General features: G+C 42.6%; 1 protein-coding gene across 4 annotated transcripts in view; it reads right to left on the bottom strand.

The window, feature by feature from the left end:
* LOC125104767 (formin-1-like) overlaps window positions 1–15082 on the bottom strand; it is a 426092-nt gene that overhangs the window by 119213 nt on the left and 291797 nt on the right. For all 4 annotated transcript variants that reach the window (XM_047737598.1, XM_047737599.1, XM_047737600.1 and 1 more), the window contains 4 exons: window positions 9504–9633; window positions 7882–8028; window positions 6688–6747; window positions 1249–1369 (listed from right to left, as the gene is read on the bottom strand). In XM_047737598.1, coding sequence (XP_047593554.1) covers window positions 1249–1369; window positions 6688–6747; window positions 7882–8028; window positions 9504–9633 — 458 coding nt within the window. The remainder of the gene's footprint in view (window positions 1–1248; window positions 1370–6687; window positions 6748–7881; window positions 8029–9503; window positions 9634–15082) is intronic.

Genomic DNA, 15082 nt, shown 5'->3' with positions numbered 1-15082 from the left:
CCACAGACAGGTTCAGATATATCACATTCTAAATGCAGTGTCCACATGGTTGAATGCATGCTCTTTACCACATCAACGGGAGAGAAAAAAAAATCCACATGTTCCTTTAAAAATAATTGACAAGGTAGAAATATTCACTTGTAACCGCTCTCCTTATTTAAGCAAGTTTTATGCCCAGAGTAAAACTAAATGGCTCTCCCTGCCACCAGGAGATCTGTCCCACTTTGCTTCCCTTTCTAGGCTGTTCTGCTTCTAAGACTTGGGTTTCTGAGCACTCTTTCACAATAAACATTTTTAAAATGTTTATTTTATGTCTTAGTGTAAAAAGATTCCTGGTTCAAGCTCTTCATTTCCTCAAGCTCTCCTTTTGGCACTCTGTGCTCCATTTCCACATTAACACGCTCCCTAAATCCTCCATGGAGCTCGGCAGTTGGAGTTACACAAGGTACAACGCAAGTATTTATATACTTGGATAAGGAGATGTCTCCACAGTGAAAACACAAGATGCAAGCAATGCCAAAGGAAAATTCCTGCTCAAGAGAGACATAGTTTTACCTTTTAAAAAAAGCCAAAAGAGCTGTCAGCATTTTTGTTGTGAATAATTAAAAATGGAAATTCAACTAAAATTGAATGCTTATGGTGGGTCCTGCCATCTTTGTTAGATTCCTATACATAAACCAAGTACATGGGGGGGGAGGGTGTGCGTGTGTGAGTATGTGTGTGCACATGGGGGATACGTATAAGGCAGCACAGTCGACTAGCTTAGAAAGGGCATGAGTTCTCATCCAGATAGGCCTGATAAGAGCCCGGTAAACAGGCCTCTCACTGACTGTGAGAACCTAACTTCTCTAAACCTCATTTTTCTCATCGGCAAAATGGAGTTGGTATAGTTCCTGCTTATTGGGGTGGTTGGCATCAACATATGATACGACAGTAAGCAGTCAACAAAGGCCTGCTGCTATGATTATTAAGATGACATCTGTTATATGTTGGAAAATGTAGACATAAAAGACGGAGCTATAAAAAGCACAGATTAACACTAATAAAAGAAAAGGATATGCAAATACAGTGTCTCCACATAGAGCAGAAGAGATGGAAAGTTTCATCAGGGCTGCGGTGTACCATAACTGAGCTCCGTGCCAATTCCATTCCATGAACCAGACATAAATAATCCTCTTCAATCATTCAAAAAAAAACCCAAAAAACAAAACTTAGCTATTATCATAATAACAGAACAGTTCCTGTTACCTTCTAGTTGTCTCTTCAGTTTTCTCAAATCTTTTATGAGGTCTTCAAACTTGACTTGGGAAGCCAGAAAGAAATCTTGTGGTTCAGGCAGAGGGAAAATACTCTTTTCGGTTCCTGCTTCCTAAAAGACATTGTTAACAAAAGTACATTATATTTCCCTATTGTCACTTTCAATTGAAATTCCAAAGCATCTTTCATTGGATGTGCAAATGTGAATCAGAGAAGCGCTCCTCTGCTATTCCTAAATTTGGACTGGCTATTCTGAAATGCTTTTGTGTCTTCTACAATAGCACTTTGGTCTTCCTGCCACTGAGGTTGGCTCTGGCTCTGGCAGGGCTTTCGTTCTATTTTGCCTCATGAATCAAAGAGAAAACTATCAGGTATGTCCCGATCTTGGACACCCTCCTCCCATGGAAAAAGTCACAGGGGGAACACATGAAAGTACTTAAATTTCAAGTCCCTGTTGAGTCTCACATGGTAGCAATTAGCCAACTCATCTTTGGGGTGTGCCAACGGGTGTGACTCGGAAGGTTCTGGGCAAGACAGCATCGTAACAGAAGAATCACCCTCGCTTCTGCTGTAACCTACCTGCCCCTGCAGCTGAGAGCTCCCGAGGAGGGTTTGTGCTAGCACATTCTTCCCATGTTTGTAAAGATTTTCCAAATGCTGTTTGGCTTCTCTAAGTAGACACTTGCTGAGGGCATGGTTGGCCATAGTTTTGGGCAAGCTCCCCAATCATGCCTACTAGAGGATCTAAGCTGGGAAATCACTTGAGGGACACAAGCTTCAGGCACACTGAAAGATAAACTGGGTCTCAAATACCTTTTCCAGTCCAGCCTGCTTTCTCCCCTAGTTGTTTACCGTAAGCTCTGCCTCTTGTGAATTTCAGGCAGTCTTCAGTTCTTCCTCTCTCCACACAGGCTACTTTGCCAGCTTTCCATCACATTCCATCTTTCCTGCCATTAGGACTCATTCCAAACTCTGAAACTGCTTTATAAGGCACTTTGTGATCTGGCCTCTGTCTACAACCTCAGCCTTTGTCCATCTTCCCCTATCTCCACTTCCCTCCCCTAAACGTTCATAAAGTAACAGAACAGGCCACAACCTCTTGCATCTGGACTTTTGTCTATGAAACCGCCCCTTTCTAACTCTTCTACACGAACTCTTCGTGCCTCCTTTGTTCATAGCATTTGAAGATCAGGTCTTGGGACAGATCTCAAAGATCATCCCTAGCCCCCCAGCATGTGGGTGTTTCCAAGAGCCCCTGGTGCGTACTGTTATCATAGCACTCACCAACGCTCATTTCAAAATTGCCACGTTAGCTTATGTGTTTCTTCCGCTAGACTATAAACACCGTGAAGGCAGGAAGTGTGTCTTATTCTTGGGATGGCACGCGACATCTGGCATATCAAACTCTCTTCAGCACCCTTGCGTAGAGCCCACATGAGGCCATTCTGGAAAGTGTGTACCTTGAGCAAGAGCCGTCTACCTCACTGTCCTACTTTCTTGTGGTTTCAGGAATGCTCGCAACCTGTCCCCCTTCCTTGAAGATCTTTAGCTTCACTGCAAATGCTAAGGAAAGGTGATTCCCCTCATTTCAGTGAAACCTTTTACACAATCAGTGTACTTGCCCCCTAGCTCCCTACAATTATTTTACTTCTTTCAAAACAATGGAAGCTTTACTATAGTCTGAGGGCCAAGATGGACCATCAGCTAACATGCTCGCCACAGAATTCCACAGCAACCTACACTGCAAGAAATCATCAATATTACCTCCTACTGTTTTCCAAAACTTTATCAGATTCATGCCCTGGCTTCGATTTTCTTTCTTTTCTTTTCTTTTCTTTTTTCTTTCCTTTCCTTATCTTTTCTAAGCTAGAAAGTGAGAAAGTGCTGCTGAGCAAATGAGCCTGGTTACAGCTCTTGAGAGAGCTGCCCAATTAGAGTTCAAAAGACAAGGCTCTGGATGGATTTCTGTAAACTTCACAGACTTAGACTTAGACCCAAATCCAGCTTGCATGGAAGGAGGCTTGGAGCAGGAATCACCTTTCTTCAGCTAATTGCTCATCACCACTTAACCACAAAAATCATCACTTATGCTCCTACGGGGAGGGGAGAGCTTAATAAATCACATAATTCTATACTCTTGCTGAGTGGAATGAATTTTTGCACCGTGAAAACCGGGAGAGCACCACCGCATAAACAGTGACTTCTGATTTTTCCCCAACTGGGCCATCCCTGGTTTGAAAGGATTTGTACTGTGAGATTTTCCTTGGTGAAGTTGATTTGACTGCGTTCAGCTCTCTTCGAGAGTCACATTTTGTTGGTAAATTTCAGCCCTCTGACACAATTCATGGGACTCGGTTGAGGCAGGGACTACAAGGTACATCTGCTTACGCTAACCCTAGACTAGAAATGTGACCTCTTGAGATTCTTTGGGATAATTCTCCTGTCATACTGGTACCTGCTGTCAGAACTTTGGGTATCTGCATATCACTCGAAGTTTCAACATGCCTTCCCCACTCTACTAGAAAAAAGCTCTCACCTCTTTGCTCCTAGTTATCTACAGAGGCCACTCACTGCACTCTTGTAGATATTTACAGTAGATTCAACCTAGTAAATCTGTCAGACACCTAAATTACAGACGCCAAAAAACAGACAGTGATAAGTTCTGGACCTCAAGGAGCAAGGCAAAGCTAACAGGTAATTGCTCACTGATATCCACATGCAAGACGGAATAAGACGTGTCATGACAGGCTCAACACAAGTGCTCCCAGGTTTCAAACGAGCATGAGATGAGGAAGTAAACAAAGACTTCATGGAAGAAGGGCCATGTACAATTGTGCTACTTTTTGTTTTATCTTTTTTCCCCTTTTACGAAGTGACTCAGGCTCATTAAGTCTAATTGAAAGACAGAAGAAAGAAAAAATCTCTTCCATTCCTACCACCCAGAGATAATCAAACATGTTTACATATATCTGATATTCCAGGCTTTTTCTGTGTGTTTATTTATGTTTATATATTTGAAATTAGATTATATGTTATTTTAAGCACGCATCTGTAATATAAAAGAAGCTTGAGTATTTTTCAATGTCACTAAATTTTCTCTTTTCCATGGCAGGATATTATTCCATTTCAGAATTCTAGCATAATTCACTTGACCCTAGTCTCTACGTTTGGACAGCTACCAAAAATTTTGCTATACTTTGTTATTACAAATGACTTTAAGGAAAATAGGGATACATGTCCTTATTTACTTCCTTAGGATAAAAGTTCCTAGCAAGATTATACATATATCTAGGGCTTCTGGTCTAGAGAGGTCAAAGTCTTGCTAATCCACACGGCACATCTGCATGGATGAGGAAAGAAAGGGTGTCCCGTATCAACAGGCACAGCCCCCTCGGGAGACAGCTTGACAAGCACATGACACCTCCCTGTGAATTTTTTTGAAAGTGTCCTTTATAGAACACAATTTGGTGAGTCAAGAGCAGGCAAGATATGGGTCCTGTAATACCTAGAGATCTTAAACTGAGAATAATTCAGTCAGCCATTTGGATAGTCCTGAGAAAGGTCTGATCCATTTATATTGCCAACTTTATAAACCTAGTCGGCAATTTATGCCTTCTATTTGGTTTTTTGTTGTTGTTGCTGCTGCTGCCATTGCTGTTGTTTTGGTAAATTACCTGCGGTCTCCTGCGTCACTTTTCTTTTTAAATGAAAGGAGACCAGTTGTCCTTTCCATGTTGATTCTGAAAAGCATGTTGCCTATTATGTTGCAAATATGTATGTTGCTACTGGGAGCTTTTCCCCAAAAGGCCTTTTAATGTATTATTTTAAGAGAGTATTAATAACACAAAACAAAAGATCTATAAAAAGGCTAGTGATGGGGGAGGGGGGTAGGGAGAGGGTGGTTGGGTTATGGACACTGGGGAAGGTATGTGCTATGGTGAGGGCTGTGATGGGTGTAAACCTGGCGATTCACAGACCTGTACCCATGGGGCTAATAATACATTATATGGTAATAAAAAATTAAAAATTAAAAAAAAATAGGCTACTGACAAGGATAGGTCCAGTTAGAAAGAACATCGGATGTAAAAACATATCAGTGAGAAAACCATAGGGTGTGTTTGAAAAACACAGGGTCTTGAGTTGGATCACACCGTGTGTGTAGGGGGAAGGTCATAAAAGCATGGTTGTAAAAGACTGGAATTCAATTGGGTAGAGTCTTAATTCACTTTTTGAAAATGGGGGAGCCATTTCTATTTTTGTATTAAAAAAAGTGATACAATACGACCACGACTCTAAAAACTGGTGGGGCCTCCCACATCCCTCAGGTGTGGGATGGACTGGTGGGGGAGTGATGGATGAGGGGTGGGGACACCAGCTGGGAAGCAACAGGAATACTCTAGGTGAGTTAGCTTAAGGCCTGGTAAGTGGAGGCACAGGGATGAAAATCAGGAAAGAAACACGAGAAACAATTTAGTTGAAGGACAGAGGCGAGCCAGAGAGGAGCACGAGCTTCATGCCTGAATGACCGAAATGATAATGTCCTTGGCAGAAACAGGAGAAGTTTGAGGAAGGGGGGTGGGAGATGATTCATTGCAGGTGCACTGAGAAGGGTTCGATGAGGATGGGAGGAGGCAAGGTGGTAGACTTCATCAGTGTTTCACTTGTCTTCCGGGGGGAATTATAGGCCTTTGGAAAACACGGCGCTGGAACCTTTACTTTTCTTCCCTTGGTGCCTAGAAAAAACCCTGCTTGCATGGATAGCTAAGCAGGAGTGTCAACAACAGTTTCCTGAGACCTTCCCCCTTCGTGTTGACTGCTAGGTTTCCCAACACCTTACCATAGTACCTCTTTCTTCGCAAAGTTAGGACTCCTTGTTCTCAATTTAATGAGAAGGAACAGAACTTAGAAAATTGTGCTCAGGTGGATTCCCACTGAAATTTTTATTTCTCATGGCTCGTGTAATGGAAGCAGAGAGGACGGATTTCAAATCCCACTTCTTCAACTTGTTCACAGATGACCACGACTGATAAGGTATGGGGCATTACTGCCTCTTAAATTCCTCAATTTTGGTCTGGAGCCCAGAACTAGTTTCAGATAGAAACAATTACTGAATGGATATATATTACACGGAGACCTTCACGAACTGGCCGGAAGGCCCAGATCACTGGGGGTCTCTCTAAAACTGCATTATATAGCGGATTAGGAGGCAGCAGACTGAGAGGCAATGAATAATGCTTCTCTTTCCAAAAGTCAACTAAACTTTCTTGGCTTCAGTGTTCCCATCTGTAAACCAAGGAGGCCGGAGAGCTCTCAGATTCTGTGTTGGACTTGAAATCCATCCATCCATCCATCATCCAATTTCTGAATGCCAACAATGTGTAAGAGTTGAAATCCCATTAGTGTAGTTTTCCACAGAATGCCATTTCTTACCTGATCATAGTAACGCAGGTAATATTTCACGACATAGTCCACCAGATTAATCCCATTATCCTAGGTTTAAAGAGAAGCTTAAATGAAAATCATTCACATGAGACTGCCATTATTATATAGTTGAGTACCGAAATCTCAGTTTGTGACCCTAATACTTTTAATCTGTGATACCCGGTCCTGATTTCTGTTTGTGACTGACAAGTTTTTCCTTTCTCCTCTTTGTCCCATCATTTTTTTTCTTTCTTTCTTTCTTTTTTTTTTTTAATGGTATCTATACAAAGAAATGACACTCCACAATTCTTTGTGGGGGAAAAAACCCAAACAGATAATCCACAAGACCTCTGAGATAATGGCTAAAACAAACAAACAAATACACACACTGTCTCATTATTTTCTGGCAGAAAGCCAAGACAGGAGGGAGTGGGGGAGTGCCAAAGGGAACCAGGGACTAGAACAGAAAACCATCCCTCCCTTCCCACTTTTCAAAAAAATGTGTGTTCTTAATGGCGTGAAAAACAATCAGGACAGCTTAAAAGGAACGCCATGCCACTTTATGACCCTAGGAGGCCAGGGGCAAGCAGGCCCTCCCACAAGGCAGGCTTTGTGTCTTGTTCACATGGGTCTAATTCTAATTTGCCTGTGTGTTTCCCCTCCCTTCACTCCCCCTGCTCCCCCTGGGACTCCTAGATATGGGCTGGTTGTTTCTAAAGAGGGAGCTCTGCAGGGGTGTGGAGCCAAATGATAATCAGGCTCAGAGAGTTTGACAGTAGACCGCCAGCCCAATTGTTGTGGGCAAAAGAATAATTCAAATGCTCAGCTCTACTAGTGATTCAACATTGCTCCTGACTCAAGAATGAGTAAATTACAAGTAGCCAACCCTAAATTCAAACAGATTCAAGACTTGTGCTCTGACTGCTACTGCTGTGCTATCTGTTTTCTTCCCTCATTACAGTTCAACATGCAATTGTGTTCTTTTAGGGCAAACCAATATTGGGGATTTTGTCATCTCAGTAAGATCAAACATGAAAAACCTCTCTTTATTCAAGAGTCAAAAGAAAGCAAAGAAAAACATGTATTGTTAGAGGGAGAAAGGAGATGAATGGAGCAAACAAGAATTTTTTTTTTTTTTTTAAATTACAGGTAGAGGAGGAACATAATGGCAAATCATGGAATCTAGTTACGAAAAATAAATACCCGACTTTTGACGTCCTTGAGTTTGGGTAGAATTTCTAAGCTATATCCATCTGCTTGTCCCCGAGTCCTATTTCCTCCATTCATATAATTTCCAAAAGCCAGAATGAGAGCTAAAATATCCTTCACACTCTTCATGTGCAGCAAGCCCTGTGATGGCAAACACCAATTATTAGGGAGTTGAACTTCAAAGGCGCCTATGTTCATTCAACAACAAATATTTACTGAGCACCCATCAGGCTGTTTGCTGGTATGGTGCCAACTGCCTTGGCAGCTGGTGAAATGGAAAATACACCTTATTAAGACATTTAAGAGTCTGAAAAAATACATTAATCAGTCATCATTTTCTAGCCTTTCAATGAATTATGAACTGTGCCTGTCTTAATATTGTGGATTAAAATGAGTTTTTGTATTTTTACTTCAGCCAGTTTCACTTTCCAAATATTTATTTTAAAATATTTGTGTATTTCAGAAAGAGTTGCTATAGTCAGACTTTACATCTGGTGACTTCTAAGCAGAAAGGGTTAGTTTAATATCATTTGAGGACATGTTTTTGGACAATGCATCTAAATAAACAGCACAGTTAAATGTAGGATAGGTTTAAAAGCAAGTTTATTTTCTTTATCCTTGGGTATACTCCTCAGAGGTGAACTATGATAATGTATTTCAAGGCCATGGGTTATGTTTATTAAGTATTTGTTGATATGTCTACTACTTTTGACAATTTAAATCTGCTTTAGGGTTTTCTTCACCTCCTTGTCCCATTTACTTTCCTGTTTTTTCTCTCAAAGTGCAAATTTTTAAAATTGATACGTCCCTCCCCCCTCCTTCTCTAGAGTCTTAATTGATTTCACTTTCTTTTATTTTAGGGTAAAGAAGAAAAGGCAAATGCAGCTCTAGGCCAACCTCTCTTCAGACCTTTTAGGGTGTTATTAGAGGGTATACATTATACCTGGGAAGTATTTATACTTTCTTTATTGAAATCTTTTATATTTTGGAAGGAAAAGAATCATGCTTTCAGGTAAGAATTAAATACTACAGTGCATAGAAAGGATCATCATGTTCTTAAGGACATGGGTTACTGTGAGAAAAAACAAGTATTAGAATTTACAAGGAATACCAGTGTGGTAAAGCCAACAAAAATGTACTTGCCTGCCACCCATTATCGTAATCATTTGTTTCACTTATCAAGTCTCTAGAATCTTTATTTCACTCTGTAGACACCTTTCAGATGATCAGGTGCATGGGTCTAATGCAACATCTCTTGCAACCCAGCTGGTCGAGCAGCAGACAAACTACACTAGCTGGGTTGGTGTTAAGTGGCCAGTATGTACCATAGAAAGTGTCTGGAATATCTAAGAAGACATCTATAGAAGTATCATTTTTTCCTCCTTCTCCCCATCAGTCTGCATCTGACTTTCTCTCTCTCTCTTCCCCACTCATTCACCTGTACTCACACACATACTCACACTTAACGATAATCACCACAGCTATATTTAAAAAAACACGATCTTAAGTCCAAAGGTTTTCTACAAAGGGACTCTGGTTGATCCTCCCACTCCCTACTTCCCCCTTTACCCTCAGTAAGGGTACAACTAGCTTCTTAAATTAGACAGCAAACATACCTTAGAAGCTCTTGTGACGATCTCTACCTTTCGGTGCAAGGAGGTGATACTCTCCGAAAAGACAGATCTGAAGATTATGCACTGGGCCCGTTCAGCAAAATTTGGGATCTGGGCTAACTCATGTAAAAATCTGCAGAAATGAACAATGAATCATCTAGCTGCTTATACAATCACAAAGAAAAAAAAAAGCTGAAAAACATCCACCATAGCTGAAAAAGATACCTTATTTTACGATATCAATTTAACAATTATAAAATGTATCCAAGAGGCACACTTGAGGAACTCCAAGGGTATGTGTTCTATTATTGACAGAGAAGCCATTTTTCAGATTGGTTTCTAGGATGGTGTATAAATGTATGGTGTATAAATTACTTTAGGAGCAGGAAGTGCAGTTATATGGAACCACGAGGAGTTATCTCCTGCTGTGCAAATAGGAGATTAAACCCAAATAAAAAGCATTACTTTTAGTGTATGAAAACACATAATGAACGCCTTCTATCATGCAGGATTCTCTAAGGGTCTATTTTGCACAGGCAGAGTCAAGTGAAGGCTGGAGGCAAACGTCTGTAGAAAAATGACAAAATGTCTCTACCTGAAATGAGATGGCAACTATTTCTTGCACACTGGATTAGATAATGGTCTACAGAGGCACTATTCTACAGATAATTTGTTTACTTTCCCACATCAGCTTACCTAGGAAGACAGAGTTCACAGCTCGGTACGTGGAACAAAGCAGGTACTCATGAAGTGGACATCAATCTTAAAAACTATGGTAAGACAGATTTTTTAAAGCTAAAGGTGAGTACTAATCTACACACAGAAGCTCACTGTCTGAGCAGCTGGGCACTGGTGCCCTTTGCAAAATTAAGTTGGAAGAGCTACATGCTCTCCAGGCCAACCTCCAGAAGAGGGGGCATAAACTAAAACACACTAAAACGGTGGAAAGAGTTGGGCATGAATTCAGGGAAGGAGAGAATCCACTAACAGCTATTAAATTCATTCTGGGGCTGAAATGATGATTACCTGATATTTCTGAAAGTCTTGGTCAACGCATAATGTCATTACTTTGACATTTTGCAATCTCTCACCAAGAATGTTTTCCATAGGAGCAAAGCTGAACCCTTCTTCTTTCCATACCAAAGAATTTCCTTAGCTTATACTCTGTGCCTCTTTTACTTTGCTTTTTTTTTTTAGGGAGACTTAGCTTTTAGTAAGATTCTAATTACCAGCTGTTTAAAAAAAACTTATCTTACAACCAGGATCCAGGTCATAATCTTTTTTTCTTTTCTTTCCTGTCCACAAACCCCCAATGCCACCTTTTTTTAAATTAAGCACTGTGTCCAATGTGGTGCTTGAACTTAAGAACCTGAGATCAACAGTCACCTGCTCTACTGACTGAGCCAGCCAGGTGCCCCATTCTTCTTCTTCTTCATTCTTTTATTTTTCATGACACTAAGGTAAAGCAAGGAACGCCCATAAAAGCTTGCTTCAAAGTTCTGTAACTCTGATTATTATGAAAACCATGTGATGGGATAAAAATATGGAAACCCACAGGAGTTATGAGTAAGGACAGAATTAAAAATTATACCTTATATGTAAATTGCTTCTTACAGATTAGTATTAAAAGATTCGTTTATGATCAAAATCAGGGGTATATGGGGTGCCTGAGTGGCTCAGTGGGTTAAAGCCTCTGCCTTTGGCTCAGGTCATGATCCCAGGGTCCTGGGATCAAGCCCCGCATTGGGCTCTCTGCTCAGTGGGGAGCCTGCTTCCTCCTCTCTCTCTGCCTGCCTCTCTGCCTACTTGTGATCTCTGTCTGTCAAATAAATAAATAAAATCTTTAAAAAAAAAGTCAGGGGTATCACCGGGTTTCATAAATGTAAGTAGTGCAATCTTGTGGGACTGGTGGCATTGGGTTCTGAGGGGTGAGGTGGGAAGCTGTACTTATTCAGATAATGCTAAGAGCTACCTCAGGGGTCACCACCTGCCTTTCTCCTCTTCCAACAGTGACTGCCAGACACTCTTCCCCAAGTAGGACCAAGATCTGCGGAGTATGTGCACTTTGTAGTTTAAATAAACACAGTGAGTGAAGCGTTTATGGAGACCACAGTGTGAGAGATGATGCAGATGGATGCCTCAGTTCACCAGCAAGGACACAGGCAAAAAAGATGAAATGCTGGATGAACGATGACTTAAAACTAGTCTCAAGATGGGGCGCCTGGGTGGCTCAGTGGGTTAAAGCCTCTGCCTTCGGCTCAGGTCATGATCCCAGGGTCCTGGGATCGAGCTCCACATCGGGCTCTCTGCTCAGCGGGGAGCCTGCTTCCTCCTCTCTCTCTGCCTGCTTCTCTGCCTACTTGTGATCTCTCTCTCTCTCTGTCAAATAAATAAAATCTTAAAAAAAAAAAAAAAAAACTAGTCTCAAGAAAAGGAGGTGTAGGGCCCATATAAGAAGACGTGGCCATGGGCTCACCGACTTAATGGTACCCAGGAAAGAGTCAAAAAGAACCACACGGTTCTCCAGGATCAAGCTTTACTGAGATTAGGAATTGGACTAAGAGGTTTCTCAAAGACCCTTAAAGATCCAGAGTTCTGTGCAGGAAGAAGGGTCTGAAACGCATATCCAGAGTTAGAGGAGGAAGGCAAGTTCCAGAATTTTACACTACTTTTGGATAAAGCTGTAGGGAATGTGTCACCGGAAATTCATACCAGACAGTCAGTCCCCAAGAATGTTAGTCAGTCCTGTAGACATGCATTAAGCTTCTGTGGTGTGTCAGGCACCATGCTAAGACTCGAGAACAGAATTTAACTTACACACCATTCCTTCCTGATATCCTGAAAAATAAATCACAGATTACCACAGAGTGTGGTAAGGATCATCAGTGATGGGGCCTATGAAAGCCACCTGCAGGGCTTCCAAGTCAGAGCCCGGGATGGACCATGTCAGCCAAGGTTCCCTGGAGCCCTCCAGGGCTGGTGCAGGACACATGGGAGCGACCATTGTGGGGAGCCCAGACGGGATGAATGGTGTTTGTGGGGGAAGACAACTAGAACTCAGATGCTCAAATGGGGGCTTTGTGTTCTAAAACCAAGAGTTTCAACTTTTCCCAAATGAACGAAGGGTTCTGAACAGAGAAGTAAGTGATACTTTGGGCCTTTAGTTTTAAAAAGCACCACGGCAGTGGCTTGGCTGGTTAGTGGGAGGGGCAGCAGAGTTGAGGCTGGAAGACCATCTAGACCGCAGCTGCGGTGTTCTAAGAGGGCAGGCCAGGGGTGAGTGCGGAAGGGCCAGGGCACGAGCTATTCTGGCGGCATGAACCAGAGTAACTGACCGACCCCGAGGAATGCTGAGAACTGTCCAGGAAGATTTGCGGGTTTTGGGCTTAGACATCTGGTAGGATGTGAAGATAAGATTTACTGGAGACACACATTTAGAAAAACTATGATTTTTTGTTACTTTCCATCCCAAAACAGCCAGGCAAAGGCTTGAGGGAAGGCACCATAGCTCCTTTCCTGTTTATCCAGAAGAGTACCTAAAGTATAAAGGAGCCCCAAAGGCTGGGAGTGTCTGGTAAGTATCTGATTCCCCCAGCTGCGATTTCTACTCTCCCCATAAGGGCAGGGATAAGAATTCTATTACAAAGCCCCAAGTATGGGTCTTGGACATGGGGCCTTGGTACTTAGGAATACGTAGAGGTTGATTTCCTTTTGGACTGGTCTAACTTGATATTCTAGGGCCAATTACAAAGAGGACCAAACAAGCTCAAAGAAGCCGCAGATTGGATCTTCCCATTCTTCCCCAGTGTAGGCTTACTTTCCTAGGAAGGGCTGCCACACCAGTCTGTCTTTAGGAGAGAGGCTCGGCCCACGACCTTGCGTGGGTTCCCCATCCGCGGCGCCGACTCAGCTGACAGGTGGAATGAGGCAACATGGCCCATTGTTTTAAGGGACTCACATTTAGGTTATCATCCCCTAGACCCCCACATGGTATCATCTCCGGTGTGTGTGAACAAGGGCTGGGCACCCAGCGTCATGTATTCTGTTCTCCCACAAGGAGTATGGTAACAGTACACCAAGTCGCTTCCTGTTTGCTTTGTGAGGTAACTGGGGACCCTAGCAGAGCATCCCAGTAGGCCATACCTGGTGTCCTCCCTCCAGGCCACAGAAAACAGGTGTTTGGCCTAATCAAACCCGATAGCGTCTCCCCTCCCCTCCCCTCCCCTCCCCTCACCACCATCCCAAGGCAGAATGCAAAGAGTTGAGGGCCATCCTTGGAAGGGGTGGCTCTCAGACAGCTCGGGCCCCAGCAGGTGACCCCTCTATGGGAAATGGCATTCTCAGTCTGGCACTGGGCTGCAAGAAAGCCGATGAGGTGAGTGAGGAGACCACCCTCTCCATGCTATGATTTATAGGACTGGGCATCACAGGGATCTTAGGCAATCGCAATGTTGAAACTATAAATGATTCATATTTTCCAGTAGGTAAAACATGCTTATAGTCAACTAACTTGGAGCTGATGGCAAGCAAGTTGCCAGGAAATTGGACTCTGGCCAACATCAAACAAATGCCGCCTGATGCAGGAGGTCAAGAGCGAGGGTGAAATTCACTCGGGCTTGAAGCCCCAACCTCTGTGCAACTGAGCCTGAGCACATCACCTCACCAGGACAACACGACAGTCCTCTCAGCTGTCAGTGATGGCTTAGCGTCTCTGGGGAGCCGCTGCCATGACCATGTACAAACTTGGAAGATGCTCTCTTATCCAGATCATCGGCAGAGAAAGCAGGATTCGTAAATTTATCTGTTAATTACCTGCCACTGCTATTCTGTGTCCTGGCAATTAATCTCCAAAAATAATGCTAGAAAGACATTAGGAATGGGAGGAAAAGGAAAGGAAAAGGGGAACCCTTCCCATAGCAGAAACCCACTCTTCACTGGGTCAGCTCCTCCCAGAGCATGGAGCAGGAGTTGGCAAAGTATAGCCCACAGGCCAAATTCAGTACATCACTTGTTTTTGTATGGCCCACCAACTAAGAATGGCTTTTATATTTTTAAATTGGATGAAAAAGAATCGAGATAAAGATAACATTTTTTTGACTTCTACACAAATAATATAACATTCAAATTTCAGTGTCCCTAAATAAAATTCTACTGATAGAGTCATGCCCATTTGTTTGCATATAGTCTATGGTTTAAGTACTTCCAACAAAGCCTAAAATACTCTATGATGCTTTACGTGAAAAGTATGTGAACTCTAGGCTGAGAGATCACAGCTTAGTGTGACACAGTTGGCGCTGCCCAAATGCTTGATATGTCCTATTGGCCCTGTTAAGGACTGAGTGTTTATGTTCCCCCCAAATTTATATGTTGATATCCTCAATGTGATGGTTTAAGGAGGCAGGGCCTTTGGGAGGCACTTAAGTCATGAGCGTTGAGTCCTCATGGGTGAAATTAGTACCCTTAGGAGAAGAGACACCAGAGCTTGCTTCCTTCTCTTTGCTTTCTGGCATGGGAAGACACTGAGAGAAGTTGGCAGTCTGTCTAGAAGAGGGTTCTCACCAAAACCCAACCGGAATGGCACC

The sequence above is a fragment of the Lutra lutra genome, chromosome 7 (genome assembly GCF_902655055.1).
Source record: "Lutra lutra chromosome 7, mLutLut1.2, whole genome shotgun sequence".
NCBI classification, from domain to species: Eukaryota; Metazoa; Chordata; class Mammalia; order Carnivora; family Mustelidae; genus Lutra; species Lutra lutra.
The sequence above is the reverse complement of the archived record's forward strand: the minus strand, read 5'-3'. Positions and strand labels throughout refer to the sequence as shown.